The following is a 23,207-nucleotide window of genomic DNA, read 5'->3' on the forward strand; positions in this document are numbered from 1 at the left end:
CGCGAGCTAGCTATGTTTTGAAGCTTATTTTGCAGAGCGGCGCTTCAGTGTTTATAGCTTCACCTTTATCGTTCGTTTTTGAGTCAAAATGTGTCCATTCTGCCTCCTTTGTCTCCACATGTGTCTGCTTCTAAGTACTCTGTGCGTGTGCGTTGCCCAACATGCGTATCAGCTCGTTTTATCAGCAATATCACAACGTGACGACGGTGTCAGAATAATGGTATCTAAGTTATCACAAAACTTTGTGTTGCCATGAGTTCCCGGCAAGAAGACAAAAGCTGTCTTTGATCCTACCAAGAAGAAGGCTTGTAAAACTCCACTGTGTATGATGGGAAGAGACAGGAGGGGTTCGGTTTCTTTGATGTATTGTAATCCACAGAAAGATATTGTCTTGACCCGAGATCTGCAAAGCGGAGAGGAAGCAGGGCCTTACTCCCCTCCAGGCACCTTTTCTTATTACTGTTTTACGACCTTTTCTTTGAACTGTTTTTAATCAAAGGCGATGGCTGTTTACGACCCCCCTCCCTTAGAAACAGCTGTTGCCATGTAATCAGGGAAAGTCCAAATAAAAGAGGAGGCGTACAATCTTTCGTCAGAGCGTGGGACGACACTGTAGACGGGTACAGTGTCTACGCGTTTCTCCTCATTGAGCCAAATTTAAATCTGTCTCTGTTTAATTCCTTGTTTCTTGTCTTGTTTAATAGATGTCATCAGTGTTTGAACCTGACAGACGGCGCGGCAGGAAAAAAAAAAGTAGTGGTATTTGCTGATAGCAGAATAGCACCTCTATTAATTTATTAATATCGTGCTACTTATTATTTATACTGTGCAACCCTACACTCTAAGCATCGCTATTAACACGTTTATGCAACACATGAACAGAGTGAGCCTCTTGTCAGTCATCCACAATTTTTGTTTCGGGTGCGTGCAGCCGGGAACTATTGGCAGCAAGTTTTGCTGTGTGTAGTAGTGCTAGCGTCTCTCACTTTAATGTTCACGCTTTTAATGTACACATTGTTGCTTCGAAACCGTAAGAGAAGACGTTCGCGAAGGAAATGATGTCAGAGCAAGCTGACCAATCACAGCTCTTCTTAAAAATATATATATATATATATATATATTTCAACACTATATGATATGCAAAATTCAAACAATCAGAACATAAAAGTAAACATTTTAATCTTTCTCTATATTTTTCAATAAGTAATTAAAATTGAAACAAAAATAAAAAGACTAAACAAAAGAAACATGACAACATTTGCAAGGGACAACAACAAAAAAAAAATTAGAACAAACAAAATAATAAAGCATCATTACAATTATTTTATTATGGTGGAAATATTTTTTATAATATCTTTTAGGATGTGGGACATTTTCATTGCCTTCTTGTTTTCTTCATCATCATCAGTGATACCGTTTATTTCCGAAGCGATACCGATAATTTCCGATATTACATTTTAAAGCATGTATCGCATCTCTATTTATAATATATCGTTTTGCTATATTTTCAATTGTTGCTGCTTGTTGTACGATTTACTTTGTTGAGAATTTTTCAAGTCTCTAGAGACTTTTTTTTAACACATCTAGCATCTATTTCTGGTGTTACTATAGACTGTACTCATGTTTAGAGACTACTTCTCGATGTCCCCGACGAAAAGCGAGCATGACTAGTTGGACTTTCTCCCCTTAAAAGTCGGCACTGTCTTTTTAATATTTGCACGTTTTGTAGATGGCTTTCTACGGGTAAGTCTGGAATATATAAAAGTTACGTCCACATCGCAGACATGCAGACTACGCTCCAGACAATCGCGTGCATATTGCCTACGTCATCACAACATCCGGTTTTGGCAGCACTGTTCCAGTGGTCAAAGTCTTCTTTCAGCGGCCGTATTTTCGGTGCATCACCTGTCAATAGTGCACAAATAATAGGCTATGTATTCATTATGTAACAAACTTGGTGGTTATGTTTTATGTTCGTGTGGTTCTGATTATTGTTCATTGTTCCCATGATTGTGAACACACCGTCCGTGCCTGAACGGGTATTGGCGAAGAATGAGGAAGTGTTATTGTGTGTCTGAGAGTGATGCATGAAGACGCTCATGTGTGCACAGGAGGGAATATGTATTGGAATTGGTCCGGTTGTTAGCATAAAATTGGCAATAAAAGTTAAAAAGAGCATCTTCTTCTGGAGACTACAATAATTTATATTACTTTCATTTGTTTTACATGAAAAACACTTATTTTTATTGTGTGGTGGCTTTAATTTTGCCATGGCAGTACACCACCACTCGTTACATTAAGGCAGGGGTGTCAAAGTCAAGGCTCATGGGCCGGATCTGAATGAATTATCTATGGCCCCCGGGATGATATTTGATTAGTATTAGACCCGGCCCGGAGGCCACTGCCGCCTGCTGTTGTTGTTTTGCACGCACCCACACTCCATCAGTGTTGGCGCTAGGAATTTTCAAAATGGGATCCCACAGTAAATGTTTGGGGTCCCACTTTTTTGTAACCGTTTTGAAAACAAATGATAAATGTATGCTTTATCCTGTTATAGCTCACATTCTATATCGTGTTTTAGAAAAAGGTTGTCATAAACGTTATTTAATTAATTAAAAAAAATAATACAAAAGAAAACACATTTTTATGCATATGTAAATTTATTCAGTTATAAAAACATTCATTCACTTTCTTCTTTCCTTCATGGATCTAAACTTTACCGCCGCCGGTATTTTTTTCTATATTTTTATTGGAATATTTTCAGAATATGTTTGTTCTATTTTTGGCCAAAGTAAGACAAAGAAAACAATCTGAAGTTGTCTTTATTTTTTAGTTTTACTGCCATGATTTTAATAGTCCGGCGCGCGTGTGCACAGATTTTCCTCCATGCGGCCCCTGAGCTAAAATGAGTTTGACACCCCTGCTTTAAAGGGAAACCCTGCGTCCTTATTGTGTAACCCGAGTCCCGTATAATAAAATAACATGGCAAAATCCTGTAGTTGTTTATTTTCACCATCGTTGATCAAGGACATTTAGTCAATTGCGCGTCGCAAAAGATTTAATATGTTTGGTGGGATCCACTATGTATATTTATTCATCATGTAACAAACTGCTAGTTGTTATGTTTAATGTTTGTGTGGTTCTGATTATTGTTCAGTGTTCCAATGATTGCGAACATACCCTCCGTGCTTGAACGGGGATTGGCGGAGAATGAGGAAGTGTTATTGTGTGTCTAGGAGTGAAGCATAAAGACCAACGTGTGTGCACAGGAGGGAATATGTGTTGGAATTGGGCCTGTTGCTAGCATAACATTGGCAATACAAGTTAAAAATAGCATCTGACTTTTGTTTTCTTCTGGAGGCTACAATAAATTATATTACTTGAAATTTTTCCCCCTAAAAAACACTTAATTTTGCAATAGCGGTACGCCACTACTCTTTACATTAAGGCAGGGGTGTCAAAGTCAAGGCCCGCGTGGTGGATCTGGATAAATTATCTACGGCCCCCAGGATGATATTTGATTAGTATTAGAATCGGCCCAGAGGCCACAGCTGCCTGCTGTTGTTGTTTTGCACGCACCAACACTCCATCAGTGTTGGCGCTAGGAATTTTCAAAATGGGGTCCCAGGGACCCCATCAAGTCATAAAAATGGGGTCCCGCAGTAAATTTTTGGGGTCCCACTTTTTTGTAACCGTTTTGAAAACAAATGATAAATGTATGCATCCTGTTATATCTCACATTCTATATTTTGTTTTGGAAAAATGTTGTCATAAACGTTACCTAATTCATAAAAAAAAAAAGAATACAAAAGAAAACACATTTTTATGCATATGTAAATGTATTCAGTCATAAACATTCATTCACTTTCTTCTTTCCTTCATGGATCTAAACTTTACCGCCGCCGGTATTTAAAAAAATATTTTTTATGGGAATATTTTCAGAATGTGTTTGTTCTATTTTTGGCCAAAGTAAGACAAATAAAACAATCCTAAGTTGTCTTTATTTTTTAGTTTTAATGCCATGATTTTAATAGTGCAAAGATTTTCTTCCATGCTGCCCCTGAGCTAAAATGAGTTTGACACCCCTGCATTAAGGGGAAACCCTGCGTCCTTAAAGGCCTACTGAAATAGCAGGTCCATTCTATGTGTCATACTTGATCATTTCGCGATATTGCCATATTTTTGCTGAAAGGATTTAGTAGAGAACATCGACGATAAAGTTCGCAACTTTTGGTCGCTGATAAAAAAGCCTTGCCTGTACTGGAAGTAGCGTGACGTCACCGGTTGTGGAGCTCCTCACATCTGCACATTGTTTACAATCATGGCCACCAGCAGCGAGAGCGATTCGTACAGAGAAAGCGACGATTTCCCCAATAATTTGAGCGAGGATGAAAGATTCGTGGATGAGGAAAGTGAGAGTGAAGGACTAGAGGGCAGTGGAAGCGATTCAGATAGGGAAGATGCTGTGAGAGGCGGGTGGGACTGATATTCAGCTGGGAATGACTAAAACAGTAAATAAACACAAGACATATATACACTCTATTAGCCACAACACAACCAGGCTTATATTTAATATGCCACAAATTAATCCCGCATAACAAACACCTCCCCCCTCCCGTCCATATAACCCGCCAATACAAATCAAACTCCCGCACAACACACTCAATCCCACAGCCCAAAGTACCGTTCACCTCCGCGAAGTTCATACAGCACATATATTTCCCCAAAGTCACCAAAGTTACGTATGTGACATGCACATAGCGGCACGCACGTACGGGAAAGCGATCAAATGTTTGGAAGCCGCAGCTGCGTACTCACGGTACCGCGTATCCAACTCAAAGTCCTCCTGGTAAGAGCCTCTGTTGTCCCAGTTCTCCACAGGCCAATGGTAAAGCTTGACTGTCATCTTTCGGGAATGTAAACAATGAAACACCGGCTATGTGTTTGTGTTGCTGCAGCCGGCCGCTAGTACACCGCTTCCCACCTACAGCTTTCTTCTTTGCTGTCTCCATTGTTCATTAAACAAATTGCAAAAGATTCACCAACACAGATGTCCAGAATACTGTGGAATTTTGCGATGAAAACAGAGGACTTAATAGCTGGCCACAATGCTGTCCCAAAATGTCCGCTACAATCCGTGACGTCACGCGCAAACGTCATCATACTGAGACGTTTTCAGCAGGATATTTCGCGGGAAATTTAAAATTGCACTATTGGCATGTGTTGCAATGTTAAAATTTCATCATTGATATATAAAAACTATCAGACTGCGTGGACGGTAGTAGTGGGTTTCAGTAGGCCTTTAATGTGTAACTCAAGTCCCGTATAATAAAATAACATAGCAAAATCCAGTAACTATTTATTTTCACCATCGTTGATCAAGGGCATTTAGTCAATTGTGCGTCATAAAAGATTGAATCTGTCTGCTGGGATCCATCGTGGTTTCCACGCATTTCCTGCATTCCTGCATTTTATGTCATTATTTCAAGCAGATCCCGAACTTCAACCTCTTATATCACACCTTGATGTAAAAGAATAACACCGTTGTCACGCTCATGGCCGCCGGCTGCTGTACAGTAGTTCACTGCCATAAAGACCAGAGAGTAATGGCTCTGATACCTGGCTCAAGGTTTTCCAGTAAGTCAAGGCTCTGCATACAAACAAGTCAGCACCTTCAGCCTCGGTTCAATGACCGGCCGTGTAAAAATAACCTCAGTGTTATTACGGAGCACCTAGAGGGCCGCTGGTTAGTTTTAGTGAAGACAATTATCGGACATGCGATCTGCGGGTATTTATAAAGCCAAGGCTGGGGCTTAATTAATTCAAACAGATCCATTACTGGGTGTCCAGACTGCCAGCAAGAGAAGGCGGGCTGCCAGCTAGCCAGGCCAAGCTAGTCAATTTCCATCCTGGGTGGAAGGCGGTGGACGGACAAGCGAGGCTCACCAGAGGCGGCGATGGCGTCAGCGGGGAGGTTTTAGTAGCATGAGATAGAAACCCTGAAAGCATCTATTTTCATCCGTGGTCGCTCAGCCGTTATCGGGTCCCGGGGACGCTGGGGAGCTGATGAATGTCTTGTGGCCCTGTTCGTCAGCACACTGAGGGCAGGGGCACTAACGCAGCCCGGCCAAATGGACGGCTATTTTACTGCAGTGGAGGCAGCCCCTAAATTTACCGCTTACATCGAACCCCGGCTGCAGGAAAACTGCAAATATGACAACTTAAGCAGGATGGAAGAGCTGACATTAAACTCTTTCACACAGAGCTCGTTTATTTGCCCGTGCCTTTCACACAGAAGCCAGTGAAGCTTGATATTGCTTCAACTTTGTGTGCTTTCAAACAGCAGTAAGATAATTGGATTCCTGACAGCGTCAGTAAAAGCGATTGTCAGATAGCAACAGTTCCCTTAGTCCAGGGGTGTCCAAAGTGGGGCTCGGGGGACATTCAGGCCCGCAGCTAATTTTTTATGGCGGCACATTTAAAAAATACTATTACAGAAAAAAAAACATAAAAAAGAGGACTAAAAAGGCAAACAAAAATGTAACAAGAAAAGTTTGCAATGTTAACTTTTTATTGCATTCCAACTCGTAAATAAACTTGATTACAAGTCCGCTTACAACGGAGCCAATGGGAGGTCCTCTATTCCGACCATAAAACCCAGTAAATAACCATCCAAAAAGTGCCAACTAGAGATGTCCGATTATATCCGGACTGCCGATATTATCGGCCGATAAATGCTTTAAAATGTAATATCGGAAATTATCGATATCTGTTTCAAAAAGTAAAATGTATGACTTTTTAAAACGCCGCTGTGTACACGGACGTAGGGAGAAGTACAGAGCGCCAATAAACCTTAAAGGCACTGCCTTTGCGTGGCGGTTCAATCACATAATATGTACGGCTTTTCACACACACAAGTGAATGCAACGCATACTTTGTCAACAGCCATACAGGTCACACTGAGGGTGACCGTATAAACAACTTCAACACTGTTACAAATATGCGCCACACTGTGAACCCACACCAAACAAGAATGACAAACACATTTCGGGAGAACATCCGCACCGTAACACAACATAAACACAACAGAACAAATACCCAGAACCCCTTGCAGCACTAACTCTTCCGGGACGCTGCATTATACACCCCCCGCTACCCCCTACCCCCTGCCCCCCCAAAATCAACCCCGCCCCCTAGGGATGTCTCGATCCGATATTTGGATCGGCCGCCGATATTTGCCAAAAAATGCGTATCGGCAAGGCATGGGAAAATGCAGATCCAGATCGTTTAAAAAAACATTCCGGTCAGTGTTTTCCAACGCACAGATTTAAATAATACATTCCACTTTTCTGCTGCTCCCTAATTTCCGTTCCGCATTTTCCAGCACACCTTCAACACATCCACAGGTCTGTGTCCTAACCGTTAAGACGGCCAAGTGAATTAAAAGTTACCGGTAAAAATGTCAGCTGTCTCTGTGCGATATAGAAAAGGACTATATTGTGATATTCGAGTATACGTTGTCACGCAGTTGCTTTTAGCTGCTGGCATTACACGACAGGCTCTTTCCACTCCTTCTTGTGTCTGCTTCTCACAGACAGCAAGCGCACCTTCTTACACACGTCACAAACTGTCACGTCATACGTCACATACGTATACGCCCTCTCCCTGCAGAGAGGTAGCAGCATGGCTAACGTTAGCTGTGATGCTAGCGTAGCCGTGTGAGTGGTAATAATGAAGGAAGAATAATTAATTCCCAAGAAAATCAGCAGGGGGTCCATCATCTGGCGGTGGTTTGGCTTCAAGTGGGAATATGTCGAACAGACAACCATCATTTGTCAAGTGTGGGGCAAAAGCGTTGCTATAAAAAGTAGCATTACTGCTAAGATGTAGCATCATTTGAAAAGTCACCAGCTAGAGAATAAAGAGTGTTTGAAACTCCGCACGTCAACATCTCCATTGTGTATTATTCAAACTCACCTAATTCAGCTGGCTAGCTGTTATCAAGAGCACTAAAACCCTTTTCAACATGAATCTGACAACTAAGTAGGCTAAATAACTTTAAACTTTAATACATGCTCGGATAAGGCCAGTATCGGCCAGTATCGGTATCGGATCGGAAGTGCAAAAACAACATCTGTATCGGATCGGAAGTGCAAAAACCTGGATCGAGACAGATCCCTACCGCCCCCCCCCAAACACCCCTGATCTAGAGAAATATGTAATAAGAAAAAAAAATGACATGTTGTATGAGCGTGGGGCCCTTTTGGATCCCTGAGAATTTTAGTGCTTGTTTTTATAAAAACTGTCATTGTTCAAAAATGAATAATGAATCAAAACCAATGTTGTTGTGAATTTATTGACATATTTATGGCTCCAATTTCTTCCCATTTAATATTCCACTTTGAAATTTTATTTTTTTGGGCGGGATAATGCATTTGTTTTAGGCGTTAAAAAAAAAGTTTTTCTTATCAAAAACGGCAGAAAAAAAACAAAACTCTATTGACGGATAGATTTGAAGTTGATCTAAAGATTTAAGCTTTAAAAACCGCACGGTGGCAGAGGGGTTAGTGCGTCTGCCTCACAATACGAAGGTGCTGAGTAGTCTGGGGTTCAATCCCGGGCTCGGGATCTTTGTGTGTGGAGTTTGCATGTTCTCCCCGTGACTGCGTGGGTTCCCTCCGGGTACTCCGGCTTCCTCCCACCTCCAAAGACATGCACCTGGGGATAGGTTGATTGGCAACACTAAATTGGCCCTAGTGTGTGAATGTGAGTGTGAATGTTGTCTGTCTATCTATGTTGGCCCTGTGATGAGGTTGCGACTTGTCCAGGGTGTACCCCGCCTTCCGCCCGATTGTAGCTGAGATAGGCTCCCGCGACCCCCAAGGGGAATAAGCGGTAGAAAATGGATGGATGGATACATAAGACTTATTGTTCTACATTTTTATGACTCAGACCCTTATTGGTCCCTGGGACCAAACATGAGGGGAGCCCTAAAGTTTGAAAAAAATCTGGATCTTGTATTCATTTTGAAAATAAAAAATAGCAAAATGGCCCCAGCATGCTTTGATTTTTTCCGTGTACGACCCTCAATGAAAACATTTTGGAAACCCCTGCCTTAGTGTTAGTTAGTACCTGTTGTATTCAGATGGCGTGCTAGCGTTGCTGCTGCTGGGATGAGATCGCAGCGGTTCAAAAAATGCGACTTTCATTTATACTTATTGCATGCTGGGTGTTCAAATGTTTCAGCATATTGCTCGCATGTCCTTCTCTTGTTGAAATAGCAGCCTAATAATTATTTCAAGTATCTCTATTGCAATCTTTTCTTGTAAAATGTTAATGTCAGGGGCTTTATAGCTCGGTTGGTAGAGTGGTCGTACCAGTAACTTGAGGGTTCCAGGTTCGATTCCCGCTTCCGCCATCCTAGTCACTGCCGTTGTGTCCTTGGACAAGACACTTTACCCACCTGCTCCCAGTGCCACCCACACTGGTTTAAATGTAACTTAGATATTGGGTTTCACTATGTAAAAGCGCTTTGAGTCACTAGAGAAAAGCGCTATATAATAATAATAATAGATTTTATTTGTAAAAAGCACTTTATATTGAGTAAACAATCTCAAAGTGCTACAGTGTATTAAAAATAAATAAATAAATAAAATAAATAAAAAAAGATAATAAAGAAATAAATAGAAATAAAAACTACAACAGCCAAATAGCTATAGCTAGTATGCACATATCTAAAAAAAGGCTTTTTTAAAAAGAAGGGCTTTTAAGCCTTTTTTTTTTTTAAAGCATCCACAGTCTGTGGTGCCCTCAGGTGGTCAGGGAGAGCATTCCACAGACTGGGAGCGGCGGAGCAGAAAGCCCGGTCTCCCATTGTTCGTAGCTTTGTCCTCCGAGGTTGCGGGAGGTTAGCCTGTCCGGAGCGGAGGTGTCGTGTGGAGGATTTGGGGGTGAGTAGTTCTTTGAGGTGGAAAGGGGCATTTCCATGGAGGCACTGGTGGGTTAGCAGGGAGACTTTGAATTCAATCCTGAGTGGAACAGGAAGAATTGGTATAAATATAATTCACTTCACAGTGTTTGTTCTGACGTAATGACGTCATCCCCGCCCGGAAGAACCATTAAGAGAACCGCTAGACAAAATGGAAAGCGATTCCAAGGAATTGATACAATGGGAACTGATTCTGAACAAGAACCGGTTTTCGATTCCCATCCCTATTTATTTGTCAGAAAAGACTAAATTAACCATCGGTCGCCTTTAATCAGCTCAGTGGCCTTGTGGTTAGAGTGTCCGCCCTGAGACTGGGAGGTTGTGAGTTCAAACCCCGGCCGAGTCATGCCAAAGACTATAAAAATGGGTCCCATTACCTCCCTGCTTGGCACTCAGCATCAAAGGTTGGAATTGGGGGTTAAATCCCCAAATGATTCCTGAGCGCGAAGCATGCTGCTGCTCACTGCTCCCCTCACCTCCCAGGGGGTGAATATGGGGATGGGTAAATGCAGAGGACAAATTCCACCACACCTAGTGTGTGTGTGACAATCGTTGGGACTAACTTTAAGACTATCCAACAAGTAGATGTGTGACGTTACCGTTTCATGTAATGTTTAAAATACTTAATTAGTTCCAACAATTGCTTTCAACACAACAGGGACAAATAACTTTAAGATGAAGCCCCTGTAGGGATGGGTATTGTTTACGGCGTGGCGAAGTTGGTAGAGTGGCCGTGCCAGCAATCGGAGGGTTGCTGGTTACTGGGGTTCAATCCCCACCTTCTACCATCCTAGTCACATCCGTTGTGTCCTTGGGCAAGACAATTCACCCTTGCTCCTGATGGCTGCTGGTTAGCGCCTTGCATGGCAGCTCCCGCCATGTGAATGTGTGTGTGAATGGATGAATGTGGAAATACTGTCAAAGCGCTTTGAGTACCTTGAAGGCAGAAAAGCGCTATACAAGTATAACCCATTTATCATTTATTTATTTACATTTGAACTGATACTAGTACCATTTCGACTAGAACAGGGGTCGGCAACCCAAAATGTTGAAAGAGCCATATTGGACAAAAAGTAAAAATCTGTCTGGAGCTGCAAAAAAATTAAAAGCCTTATATAAGTGTTATAATGAAGGCAACACATGATGTAAGTGTCTATATTAGCTGTATTAGACTACTATCAAAATGACTTTAACAATCTTATATAAGTGTTATAATGAAGACAACACATGATGTAAGCGTCTATATTAGCTATATTAGACTACTATCAAAGGCTGACGCAAATCTTCATTGACCGAAATGTTGTATTTTAATTTTTATTCTACATCTTTTTGGAACATTAGAAATCATTAGTGGGTTTACTGACCCAGAATGGCCAAAGGTATAGATGTGTGTGTCCAAGTTAAAGGAAACGGCAGGCTGTCTTCTTCTAATGGATTTATTGCAATCTTTGCACGCTGGGTAATGTTTGCTATGGTCTGGAACAACATGGCACACAAACACTATGAGAAATGCAGCCAATATTACATACAGATAATTAGGGCTGCAACAACTAATCGATTAAATAGATTAAAATCGATTATAAAAATAGTTGCCGATTAATGTAGTCATCGATTCGTTGGATCTATGCTATGCGCATGCGCATAGGCTTTAAAAAGATAAATAATTAAATTTAATTTTTTAAAATGTTTTTTTTTTTTTTTTAAATAAACCTTTATTTATAAACTGCAACATTTACAAACAGCTGAGAAACAATAATCAAAATAAGTATGGTGCCAGTATGCTGTTTTTTTTCCAATAAAATACTGGATAGGATAGAAATGTAGTTTGTCTCTTTTATCCGATTATTAATCGACGTAATAATCGACAGATTAATCGATTATCAAATTAATCGTTAGTTGCAGCCCTACAGATAATGTGTCATGAGACATGCAAATATAAATTAAATACACAGAGGACATAAGTGAAGGAAATTAAATGAGCTTAAATATACCTACAAACGAGGCATAATGATGCAATATGTACATACAGCTAGCCTAAATAGCATGTTAGCATCGATTAGCTTGCAGTCATGCAGTGACCAAATATGCCTGACAAGCACTCCAAATCAATAAAATCAACAAAGCTCCCTTTTGTGCATTCACGCACAGCATTAAACGTTTGGCAGACAAAATGAGACAAAGAAGGAGTGGCATAAAACACGTCTTTTTGTGGCCGCATCGGAGAAAGTCGTACATGTAAACAAACAGGATCGCTGAAATTAGTAGGACAAAACGGTGCTCGCCAAATACTCTCATCAGTGAAGCATGTTTAATGTAAACAGTGGGATTTCTAACAATTAGGAAGGTTTGTGTCACATTTGTTCTCCTACAGAAAATATATTAAAACACAAAATATGTATATTTTTTTCATCTTTTTCAATATTCACGCATCTCTGAAAGAGGTCCAGGGAGCCACTAGGGCGGCGCTAAAGAGCTACATGTGGCTCTAGACCCGCGGGTTGCTGACCCCCAGAGTAGACTTTGAAGACTGGACATGCCCGGATCACAAATCATGCTCCCAGGAAGCTTCTCCTTGTCTTGGCTTTTTTTAAAATTATGGCACAAAGACATTCTTTCAGACCATCACTAATTCAAAGTGTGGAATTACTTATTCACAATTTTAAAAAATTACACAGAAAGATTTTACAGGACAGCTCCTCCTGGACTGAAGTCTGCGTGATTGTGTCTCTTTGTCGCCTTACGTGTGTTTGTTGTCGTCATTGTGTGTTTGTTTTTTTGCTGCTAACGTGACTTTCTTCAATGAAATGAAAAGAAAATGTAATACAGTAGTAGTACCTCAACTTACAAGCCTAATTGGTTCTGTGACGTAGGTCCTAACGCCAAACACTTGTATCTCAAATCAACGTCTCCCACTGAAATCAATGCAAATCGATTTTAACATGTAACATGCCTTTTGAAAAGCAAAACAAATGTTTGGGCTCGGTCGGTTGAGCGGCCGTGCCAGCAACTTGAGGGTTCCAGGTTCGATTCCCACTTCGGCCGTCCTAATCACTCCCTTTGTGTCTTTGGGCAAGACACTGTACCCACTAGTGTGCCGTGAGATACAGTCTGGTGTGCCGTGGGAGATGATCTAATTTCACCTATTTGGGTTAAAAATATTTTTTGCAAACCAGTAATTATAGTCTGCAAATAATGTGTTGTTGTTGAGTGTCGGTGCTGTCTAGAGCTCGGCAGAGTAACCGTGTAATACTCTTCCATATCAGTAGGTGGCAGCCGGTAGCTAATTGCTTTGTAGATGTCGGGAACAGCGGGAGGCAGTGTGCAGGTAAAAGGGTGTCTAATGCTTAAACCGAAAATAAACAAAAGGTGAGTGCCCCTAAGAAAGGGCATTGAAGCTTAGGGAAGGCTATGCAGAACGAAACTAAAACTGAACTGGCTTCAAAGTAAGCAAAAACAGAATGCTGGACGGACAGCAAAGACTTACTGTGGCGCAAAGACGCCGTCCACAATGTACATCCGACATGAACATGACGATCAACAATGTCCCCACAAAGAAGGATGAAAACAACTGAAATATTCTTGATTGCTAAACAAAGTAGATGCGGTTAATATCGCTCAAAGGAAGACATGAAACTGCTACAGGAAAATACCAAAAAAAGAGAAAAAAGCTATTAAAATAGGAGCGCAAGACAAGAACTAAAACACTACACACATGAAAAAAGCAAAAAAACTCAAAATAAGTCATGGTGTGATGTGACAGGTGGTGACAGTAACACCTACTATGAGACAAGAGCTATTTGATGCATGGTTGGGTATGCTTTAAATTCATACCCAACAATTGCGACAACGACTTTTTACTGTCAACTGAGTTTCGTTCTTTAATGGTTTCTGCTGGTGGTGTGCCTCCGTATTTTTCCAACGCAAAAATGTGCATTGTCTCCAAAAAGGTTGAACAACACTGACTTAGATAATGGGTTTCACTATGCGAAGCGCTTTGAGTCGCTAGAGAAAAGCGCTATATCAATATAATTCACTTCAAATATTGTGTAAAAACAATACAATACGATGTTCTACTAACAACTACAGTAGTTGTATGAAGTAATGTAATGATAATGTACTGTACATCATTGCTTCTCCGTCAAACACACCGTCAACAGCTTTTTCATATTTTCATGGATAAATGTCCAGCCGTTTGATTACGTGCAAACTGTGTGTCTCCTCCTTCAATCGTCCTGAGGCTTGGTGTGGTGTGCTTTGCCCGCAGGTTTCTACGGGACTTGATAATGCTCATCATGATGATGGGGAATCTAATCATCATTCTGTGGGAATAACCTTCTCTCAGAGCAGACCACCACCACATGGCTGATCTTTAACGTGGCCTCGGACACCATCTTCCTGGTGGACCTGGTCATGAACTTCAGGACGGGGATCGTCAACGAGGAGAGCTCCGAGATCATCCTCGACCCGAGGTCATCAAGATGAATTACTGAAGAGCTGGTTCGTCGTGGACTTCCTCTCCTCCATACCGGTGGATTATATCTTTTTGATAGTGGAGAAAGGCTTTGACTCTGAGGTTTATAAGACGGCCCGCGCCCTGCGAATCGTCCGTTTCACCAAGATCCTCAGTCTCCTACGCCTGTGAGACTGTCTCGACTCATCCGATACATCCATCAGTGGGAGGAGGTGAGTACCGGAATTGGCGTTTCTCTCTCTCTCTCTCTCTCTCTCTCTCTCTCTCTCTCCTCTCTCTCTCTCTCTCACTCTCTCTCTCTCTCTCTCTCTCTCTCTCTCTCTCTCTCCCTCTCTCTCTCTCTCTCTCTCTCTCTCTACTCTCTCTCTCTCTCTCTCTCTCTCTCTCTCTCTCGTCTTCCCCCGGCTGCAGCCAGCGTGGTTGAAAGGTCAAGATATAAAGTGAAATGTGCTGTCACTCAGACGGTCTTATCAGTGTGTAACGAGCAGCAACGTCAGCTTCAGCTGGCTTCTATTTGCTCAAATATATCATTTGGATAAAGGCTGTAATGTTCTGTGTTAAGATTTTATGGAGGGACCTTTAAAAGCTTACTTGTAATATGATTTTATATATATATATATATATATTATATATATATATATATATATTATATATATATATATATTATATATATTATATATATATTTAATAATATATATATATATATATATATATATATATATATATATATATATATGTGTGTATATATATATATATGTATATATATATATATATAAGGATTACATTACGTTTTACGCACTGTATAGTTTGTATCCATTATTTATTCAGTTTTAAAGGCCTACTGAAACCCACTACTACCGACCACGCAGTCTGATAGTTTATATATCAATGATGAAATCTTAAACATTGCAACACATGCCAATACGGCTAAAGTGACATTTAAAACTTCCCGGGAAATATCCGGCTGAACGTCGCGGTATGATGGCGTATGCGCGTGACGAAGTCAGAGTAACGGAAGTTATGGTACTGTCACGCCAATTTTCTTCCCATCACAAAAACCTTCCTAACCCCCATTTACTTCCGGGGTCATTTCCGCTTACGTCAGTTCCCTCTTACGTCATTGACAGCGATCGATAGCACTTCGTTTGACTCTTTTTTATAATACAGCGTTAACAAAACGTCTGAATTATCAACAATAATGTTGATTTAAAGTACAGACATTTAACATTATATATTAATTAATATTACTGAAATGTTTCAACAATAATGTTGATTTAAAGTACAGACATTTAACAGCATTATATATTAATTAATATTAGTGAAATGGTTTCAACAATAATGTTGATTTAAAGTAGTACAGACATTTAACAGTATTATATATTAATTAATATTTTTTGCATGTTACCAAGAAGACAGAAGTTCGCAGCAGCGGCCCTAACACTCCGCTTGAAATGTTGCGAAGCCTGCTGGTGTTTGACATAAGTCCCCTGGGACAGATAAAGACGAATATCATCCAGTGACACCACCATTTTCAGGAGATTTGGATTTATCGATCGCTGGCAATGACGTGAGAGGAAATGACGTAAGTAAGAGGAACTGACGTAAGCTGGAAATGACCCCGGAAGTAAATGGGGGTTAGGAAGGTTTTTGTGATGGGAAGAAAATTGGCGTGACAGTACCCGTAGAATCCTATACAAAAAGCTCTGTTTTCATTTCATAATTTCCACTGTATTCTGGACATCTTTTGCAATTTGTTTAATGAACAATGAAGGCTGCAAGAAGACAGTTGTAGGTTGGGATCGGTGTATTAGCAGCGGACTACAGCAACACAACCAGGAGGACTTGTTGCCGCGCTAGCCGCGCTAGCCGCGCTAGCCGGCGACCTCACCTTGACTTCCTACGTCTCCGGGTCGCCAAACGCATTCGGGTGAAGTCCTTCGTCCTTCTGCCGATCGCTGGAACGCAGGTGAGCACGGGTGTGATGAGTAGATGAGGGCTGGCTTGCGTGGGTGGAGAGCTAATGTTTTTAGCATAGCTCTGTGAGGTCCCGTTGCTAAGTTGCTAAGTTAGCTTCAATGGCGTCGTAGCACAGCATTGTTAACCTTCGCCAGCCTGGAAAGCATTAACCGTGTATTTACATGTCCACGGTTTAATCAGTATTGTTGATTTTCTATCTATCCTTCCAGTCAGAGGGTTATTTTTTTGTTTCTATATGCAGTTAAAGCACGATTCTATCACGTTAGCTTGTAGCTAAAGCATTTTCGCCGATGTATTGTCGTGGAGATAAAAGGCACTGAATGTCCATTTCGCGTTCTCGACTCTCATTTTCAAGAGGATATAGTATCCGAGGTGGTTTAAAATACAAATCCGTGATCCACACTAAAAAAAGGAGAGTGTGGAATCCAATGAGCCAGCTTGTACCTAAGTTACAGTCAGAGCGAAAAAAGATACGTCCATCACTGCCTCTCAAGTCGTTCACTGTAACGTTCCTCATCTACGAATCTTTCAATCCTCGCTCAAATTAATGGGGTAATCATCACTTTCCTCGAGTCCGAATCTCTCTCGCTCCATTGTAAACAATGGGGAATTGTGAGGAATACTAGCTCCTGTGACGTCACGCTACTGACGATATGCGCGTGACGTCACAGGTTGTGGAGCTCCTCACATCTGCACATTGTTTACAATCATGGCCACAAGCAACGAGAACGATTCGGACCGAGAAAGCGACGATTTCTCCCATTAATTTGAGCGAGGATGAAAGATTTGTGGATGAGGAAAGTGAGAGTGAAGGACTAGAGGATAAGCCACAAATTAATCCCGCATAACAAACACCTCCCCCCTCCCGTCCATATAACCCGCCCAATACAACTCAAACACCTGCACAACACACTCAATCCACAGCCCAAAGTACCGTTCACCTCCCCAAAGTTCATACAGCACATATATTTCCCCAAAGTTACGTACGTGACATGCACATAGCGGCACGCACGTACGGGCAAGCGATCAAATGTTTGGAAGCCGCAGCTGCGTACGTACTCACGGTACCGCGGTCTGCGTATCCAACTCAAAGTCCTCCTGGCAAGAGTCTCTGTTGTCCCAGTTCTCCACAGGCCAATGGTAAAGCTTGAAGTCTTTCGGGAATGTAAACAATAAACACCGGCTACGTGTTTGTGTTGCTGCAGCCGGCCACTAATACACCGCTTCCCACCTACAGCTTTCTTCTTTGCTGTCTCCATTGTTCATTGAACAAATTGCAAAAGATTCACCAACACAGATGTCCAGAATACTGTGGAATTTTGCGATGAAAACAGACGACTTAATAGCTGGCCACAATGCTGTCCCAAAATGTCCTCTACAATCCGTGACGTCACGCGCTAGGCGTCATCATACCGAGATGTTTTCAGCAGGATATTTTGCGGGAAATTTAAAATTGCACTTTAGTAATCTAACCCGGCCGTATTGGCATGTGTTGCAATGTTAAGATTTCATCATTGCTATATAAACTATCAGACTGCATGGTCGGTAGTAATGGGTTTCAGCAGGCCTTTAAGCTCTGAGTCGGTCTGCTGAGAGACAAATATTTTAAAGTGAATTATTGCATATTGTTCTAATGTGTGGCCCCTTGTGACAAGAATTTAAAAAGTCACATGTCTTCCTTCACTCCCTATTTTCGCAGTTTTATGCATTCATATGTATAAAATATAAACAATGGAATCGCAATTTTGGAGAGAAAAATCGCCATTAGGTTTCTTGCCCTGTTATGCATTTTTACTTTTTGTTGTAGGGTTGTACGGTATACCGGTTCTAGTATAGTATCGCTAGGTACTAATGAATCAAAAAAAGGTACTATACTCTGTTTGAATGTACCGGTTCCCCATTTGTTTTTCTTGATTTAAAAAAAAATTGACATGACGGCGCGTCGTCACGTCATGACATTGCTGGTTTTGAGAGCAGTGGAGCATGTTCGGCAGCGCACAATCAATGAGTACTTACAAGCAGACACAGTGTGTAGACAGAAAAGGGAGAACGGACACATTTTGGCCTAAAAACTAAAGATAAAGTTTAACTTATAACACTGAAACGCCCTCAGGAAGAGGTACTTTAAGACATGGCTAGCTAGCTAGCAGCTAACATCCATCCGCAGTCGGCAGTGTTTTAGCTACTTCGAAATCACTAATCCTGGTCTCCATGGCGACAAAGTAACTTTCTTACAAGTACATCCCTGCAGGACGAGGAATAGCTAAACATGCTTCACTACACACCGTAGCTCACCGGCATCAAAATGTAGACAAATGCCATGGGTATATCTACACCTAACATCCATTGTTAGGGCTGTATAGCTCGGTTGGTAGAGTGGCCGTGCTAGCAGACTTGAGGGTTGCAGGTTCGATCCCTGCATCCGCCATCCTAGTTACTGCCGTTGTGTCCTTGGGCAAGACACTTTACCCACCTGCTCCCAGTGCCACCCACACTGTTTAAAATGTAACTTAGATATTGGGTTTCACTATGTAAAGCGCTTTGAGTCACTAGAGAAAAGCGCTATACAAAATATAATTCACTTCACTTCACATGGTAATGATACCAAGTACAGGAGCGTATCTAGTCGATACTACTATGATTGCATCAATATTTTTTCGCATCACAACATCTTCTTTCGTTTTTTATTTATTTATATTATGTTTATAAACTCAGGAAATATGTCCCTGGACACGTGAGGACTTTGAATATGACCAATGTAGGATCCTGTGACTACTTGGTATCGGATTGATACCCAAATTTGTGGTATCATCCAAAACTTATGTAAAGCATCCAAACAACAGAAAAATGAATGATTATTACATTTTAACAGAAGTGTAGATAGACATGTTGAAATGGAAAATAACCCGATATTAACGATACATGAACGAGTAGATTAATCATTCCATTTTTACAGCTTGTCCCTCATAATTTGGACAAAACAATAGAATGAGAAATGACACAATATGTTACTGCATACGTCAGCAGACTGAATTAGGAGCCTTTGTTTGCTTGATTACTCCTAAAAGACAAGTTGTCTAGTATGTTCACTATTTTATTTAAGGCCAAAATGATTTAATGTACCGTAAGATTTCTGTTCAAATAAAGCCAATAATGCCGTTTTTTTGTGGTCCCCTTTATTTAGAAAAGTATCGAAATACATTTTGGTACGGCAGGTACCAAAACATCGCATCGGGACAACCCTATTTTGTTGTGTTTTTGGCCACTTAGACACATCTCTTCCTTGTTGCCATTTGCTGGCTATGCTCACTACGTGGGAAGCTGATTATGCATTCCAGATGCAAACAGGATGAGGCTGTGGGAGGATGAGGTGATACAGGCCAGGTCAGAAACACCGACAAATTGCATTGAATGCTTAATGGGAATCTGCATTGAGCATGCAGAGATCTGACTAACACCCCTCAAGCACACTTTAACGAGCTCCTTCACTTCCACTCCTATCTTTTCCTATGTCACCCTTTTCCTTCCTGCAGGTGTTGTCTTTACACTGTATAACGTGCAGCCAGTGCGGTATATAGGTATAAAAAAAACGAAAAAAAACAAAAAAAAGGCTCCTTAGGTGTTAAAATGCACACCCCGAATAACGCATCCGACACTTTCACAGGAGCGCGAAGAGAAGGAAGAAGCGAGCCAGTGGAAAAATTCCAAGCTGTCGTATCGAGTTAGGTGTAAGATGAGGGATTTGCACTTGAAATGCATTCTCCGGCCTTTAGAATGGCATTGAAGCAGCCAACCGTCATTGAATCACAGCCTTGGGACGGAGTCACTTGGTTACTCAGTCAACGATAAGTTGTCATCCAGCATGCATGTCCGTCATTGCTTCATCTGTCGTGTGCTTTACTGCACCCCCAGCCGCCACAGCCCCTCCTCACTTTGTCACTAATTCTTTCCTCCATCTGCCGAGTCAGAGACTTTCTCTACTAGACAGTCTGAAATGGGGCATATCCTGATCTAGGAAAAAAATATTTTTTTTTTAACAAAAATTTTTATTTTCAGATGACAATTTAGCCCAAAACAATCATAAATGCGACTGAAAAATGCTGTAAGATGCATGCGGGCCACTAGTTGGCGATGCTGCGTTGCATGGAGGCATATATTTTTGTCACATTTTCTAACTCATTTGGACAAATTTTAGTTTGCATCCATACAATTACAATGTAATGCATCCCATATTCCAAGTCTTTTTTTCCCCAAAATGAGTAGAAGGAAGCAGAGCTTATTTAACCCTACCCCTTATTAATTAACACATTGGTTTGTACTCTATTGGAAACAACACAGTGATGAATAAATACACGAGTAAATAAATAAAATGAATGAGAAAACAATAAGTAAATGATTGTTAAATACATAAATAATAATTAAAGTTCTCAGAAATTGTTAAGTAGTTTATTAACGGTAAACCGCTCTTCTCGCCAGTTATTGTTGATAACTGCCGCCTTACATCATGTAAGTTAATAGACAAAAAACCCACGGTGTGCTTGCACATGTAGACATGTTATATAATTACCGCCAATCGCTCCTCTTGCCAGTTATTAATGATAACTGCCACCTTTACATTCTAGAAGTAGATTACAAATAAACCGCAAAGGTAAAGCCCACGTTTTGCTTTCACATGTATTCATGGCATTTAGTTGATGCAATCGCTCCCCTTGCCAGTGATAAATGATAACTGCCATCTACATCAGTGAAGTAAATAGAAATATCCCACAAAGTCAAAAGCCCACTGTATGCTTGCACAAGTAGATGTGTTATGTAATCAATGCAATCGCTCCTCCTGACAGTTATTAATGATAACTGCCAACTTTACATTCTAGAAGTAGATACAAATAAACCGCAAAGTTAAAGCCCACGTTTTGCTTTCACATGCAATCATGTTATGTAGTTAATGCAATCGCTCCTCCTGTCAGTTATTGATAACTGCCACCCAACATCATAGACTCAAGTAGAAATAATCAACAAAGTTAAAGCCCTGGTTCTGCTCTGACATGTAGTCATGACATTTAGTTAATGCAATTGCTCCCCCTGCCAGTTATAAATGATAGCTGCCACCTTACGTCAGGGAAGTAAATAGAAATAACCCACAAAGTCAAAGCCCACGGTATGCTTGTGCATGCAATCGCTCCTCCTGCCAGTTATTAATGATAACTGCTATTTTACATTCTAGAAGTAGATATGAACAAACCACAAAGTTAAGGCCCGCCTTTTGCTTTCCCATGCAATCATGTTATGTAGTTAATGCAATCGCTCCTCTTGTCAGTTATTATTGATAACTGCCACCCTACACCATAGACGCAAATATAAGTAATCCACAAACTTAAAGCCCTGGTTATGCTTTCAAACGTAGTCATGACATTTAGTTGATGCAATCGCTCCCCCTGCCAGTTATAAATGAAAACTGCCACCTTACATCAGAGAAGTAAATAGAAATAACCCACAAAGTCAAAGCCCACGGTATGCTTGCACAAGCAGACATGTTATGTAATCATAGAATCGCTCCTCCGGCCAGTTATTAATGATAACTGCCATTTTACAATCTTGAAGTAGATACAAACAAACCACAAAGTTAAAGCCCATGTTTTGCTTTCACATGCAATCATGTTATATAGTTAATGCAATCGCTCCTCCTGTCAGTTATTATTGATAACTGCCACCCTACACCATAGACGCAAATAGAAATAATCCACAAAGTTAAAGCCCCTGGAATGTTTGCACATATAGACATGTTATGTCAATCAATCAATTAATCAATCACAATTTATTTGTATAGCCCTTAATCACAGGTGCCTTAAAGGGTTTCACAACATCCCTTGTTTTGAACCCACATCCATGGATGCAGAGTGGGTACAGTTATTGAATTGTTACATGAGTTGTTGTATTTAACGCAATTGCTCCTCCAGCCAGTTATGAAGGATAACCATAATATAATATTAATAAACCAAAAGCTGACAGTACGCTCGCACGTTTGGACATGCAATTGCTCCTCTTGCCAGTTACTAATGTTAACTGCCACCATGTACACTTAAAATACTAGGGAATGATGCTTAAACAGCTACTGAGCTACCTTATTAGCGAATAATGAACCGACTGCCTCGATTATCTTCCTTGTTGTCAATTAGTCCCCAAATAATGTCTGCGTGTTCCCGGCTCGTGTAGTTTCCAGGTGGAGTGAAGCTGGTGTGCTTAAGCCATACCACGCGCTCCATCTTTCATCGGTTTTGTTTGCTCACACGTAATTATTGCAATACACAGCGCTCAGGGAAATTGCAGCTTACAGCATGAAGGTCGTGCGGCACGCTTGACTGATCATTCAGCACGCTGGGCAAAACAAACAAGTGCACGGGTGCTGGGGTAAAAAGAGGAAGGAACACAGGAAGTGTGATGATTTTGTTCACTTTTTTTTAATGCAATGTTTGCCGTCAGAGGACAGAGCGACGTTACATAAAGCGCACACCTGTGATGACTCACGCTGGCATCATCGCAACAAAATCTGTATTTCAAGCGGCTCGATATTAGCTACTGTTGTTGTGATTCGTATTTATATGAAAAACAAAAAAACATCAACAGCGACATCCGCTCTAGGGAGAACTACATTGAACCAAACGCTAAAGAATATTGAGGACGCTGATTGCTGCAAATTTGTATTTGAATTTGCTATGTATTTTAGTCATGTTTACATCTGGTCAAACACTATAATATCATTGTATGTGACTG

The 23,207-nt window shown here is 40.9% G+C and overlaps 1 protein-coding gene across 1 annotated transcript in view; it reads left to right on the plus strand.

The window, feature by feature from the left end:
• The window catches only part of LOC133638555 (potassium/sodium hyperpolarization-activated cyclic nucleotide-gated channel 1), a 251,995-nt gene that overhangs the window by 26,990 nt on the left and 201,798 nt on the right, over positions 1–23,207 (plus strand). The window contains 4 exon segments of the mRNA XM_062031299.1: positions 14,253–14,306; positions 14,308–14,466; positions 14,468–14,625; positions 14,628–14,671. Coding sequence (XP_061887283.1) covers positions 14,253–14,306; positions 14,308–14,466; positions 14,468–14,625; positions 14,628–14,671 — 415 coding nt within the window.

This window comes from Entelurus aequoreus, linkage group LG21 (genome assembly GCF_033978785.1).
Source record: "Entelurus aequoreus isolate RoL-2023_Sb linkage group LG21, RoL_Eaeq_v1.1, whole genome shotgun sequence".
Lineage (NCBI taxonomy): Eukaryota > Metazoa > Chordata > Actinopteri > Syngnathiformes > Syngnathidae > Entelurus > Entelurus aequoreus.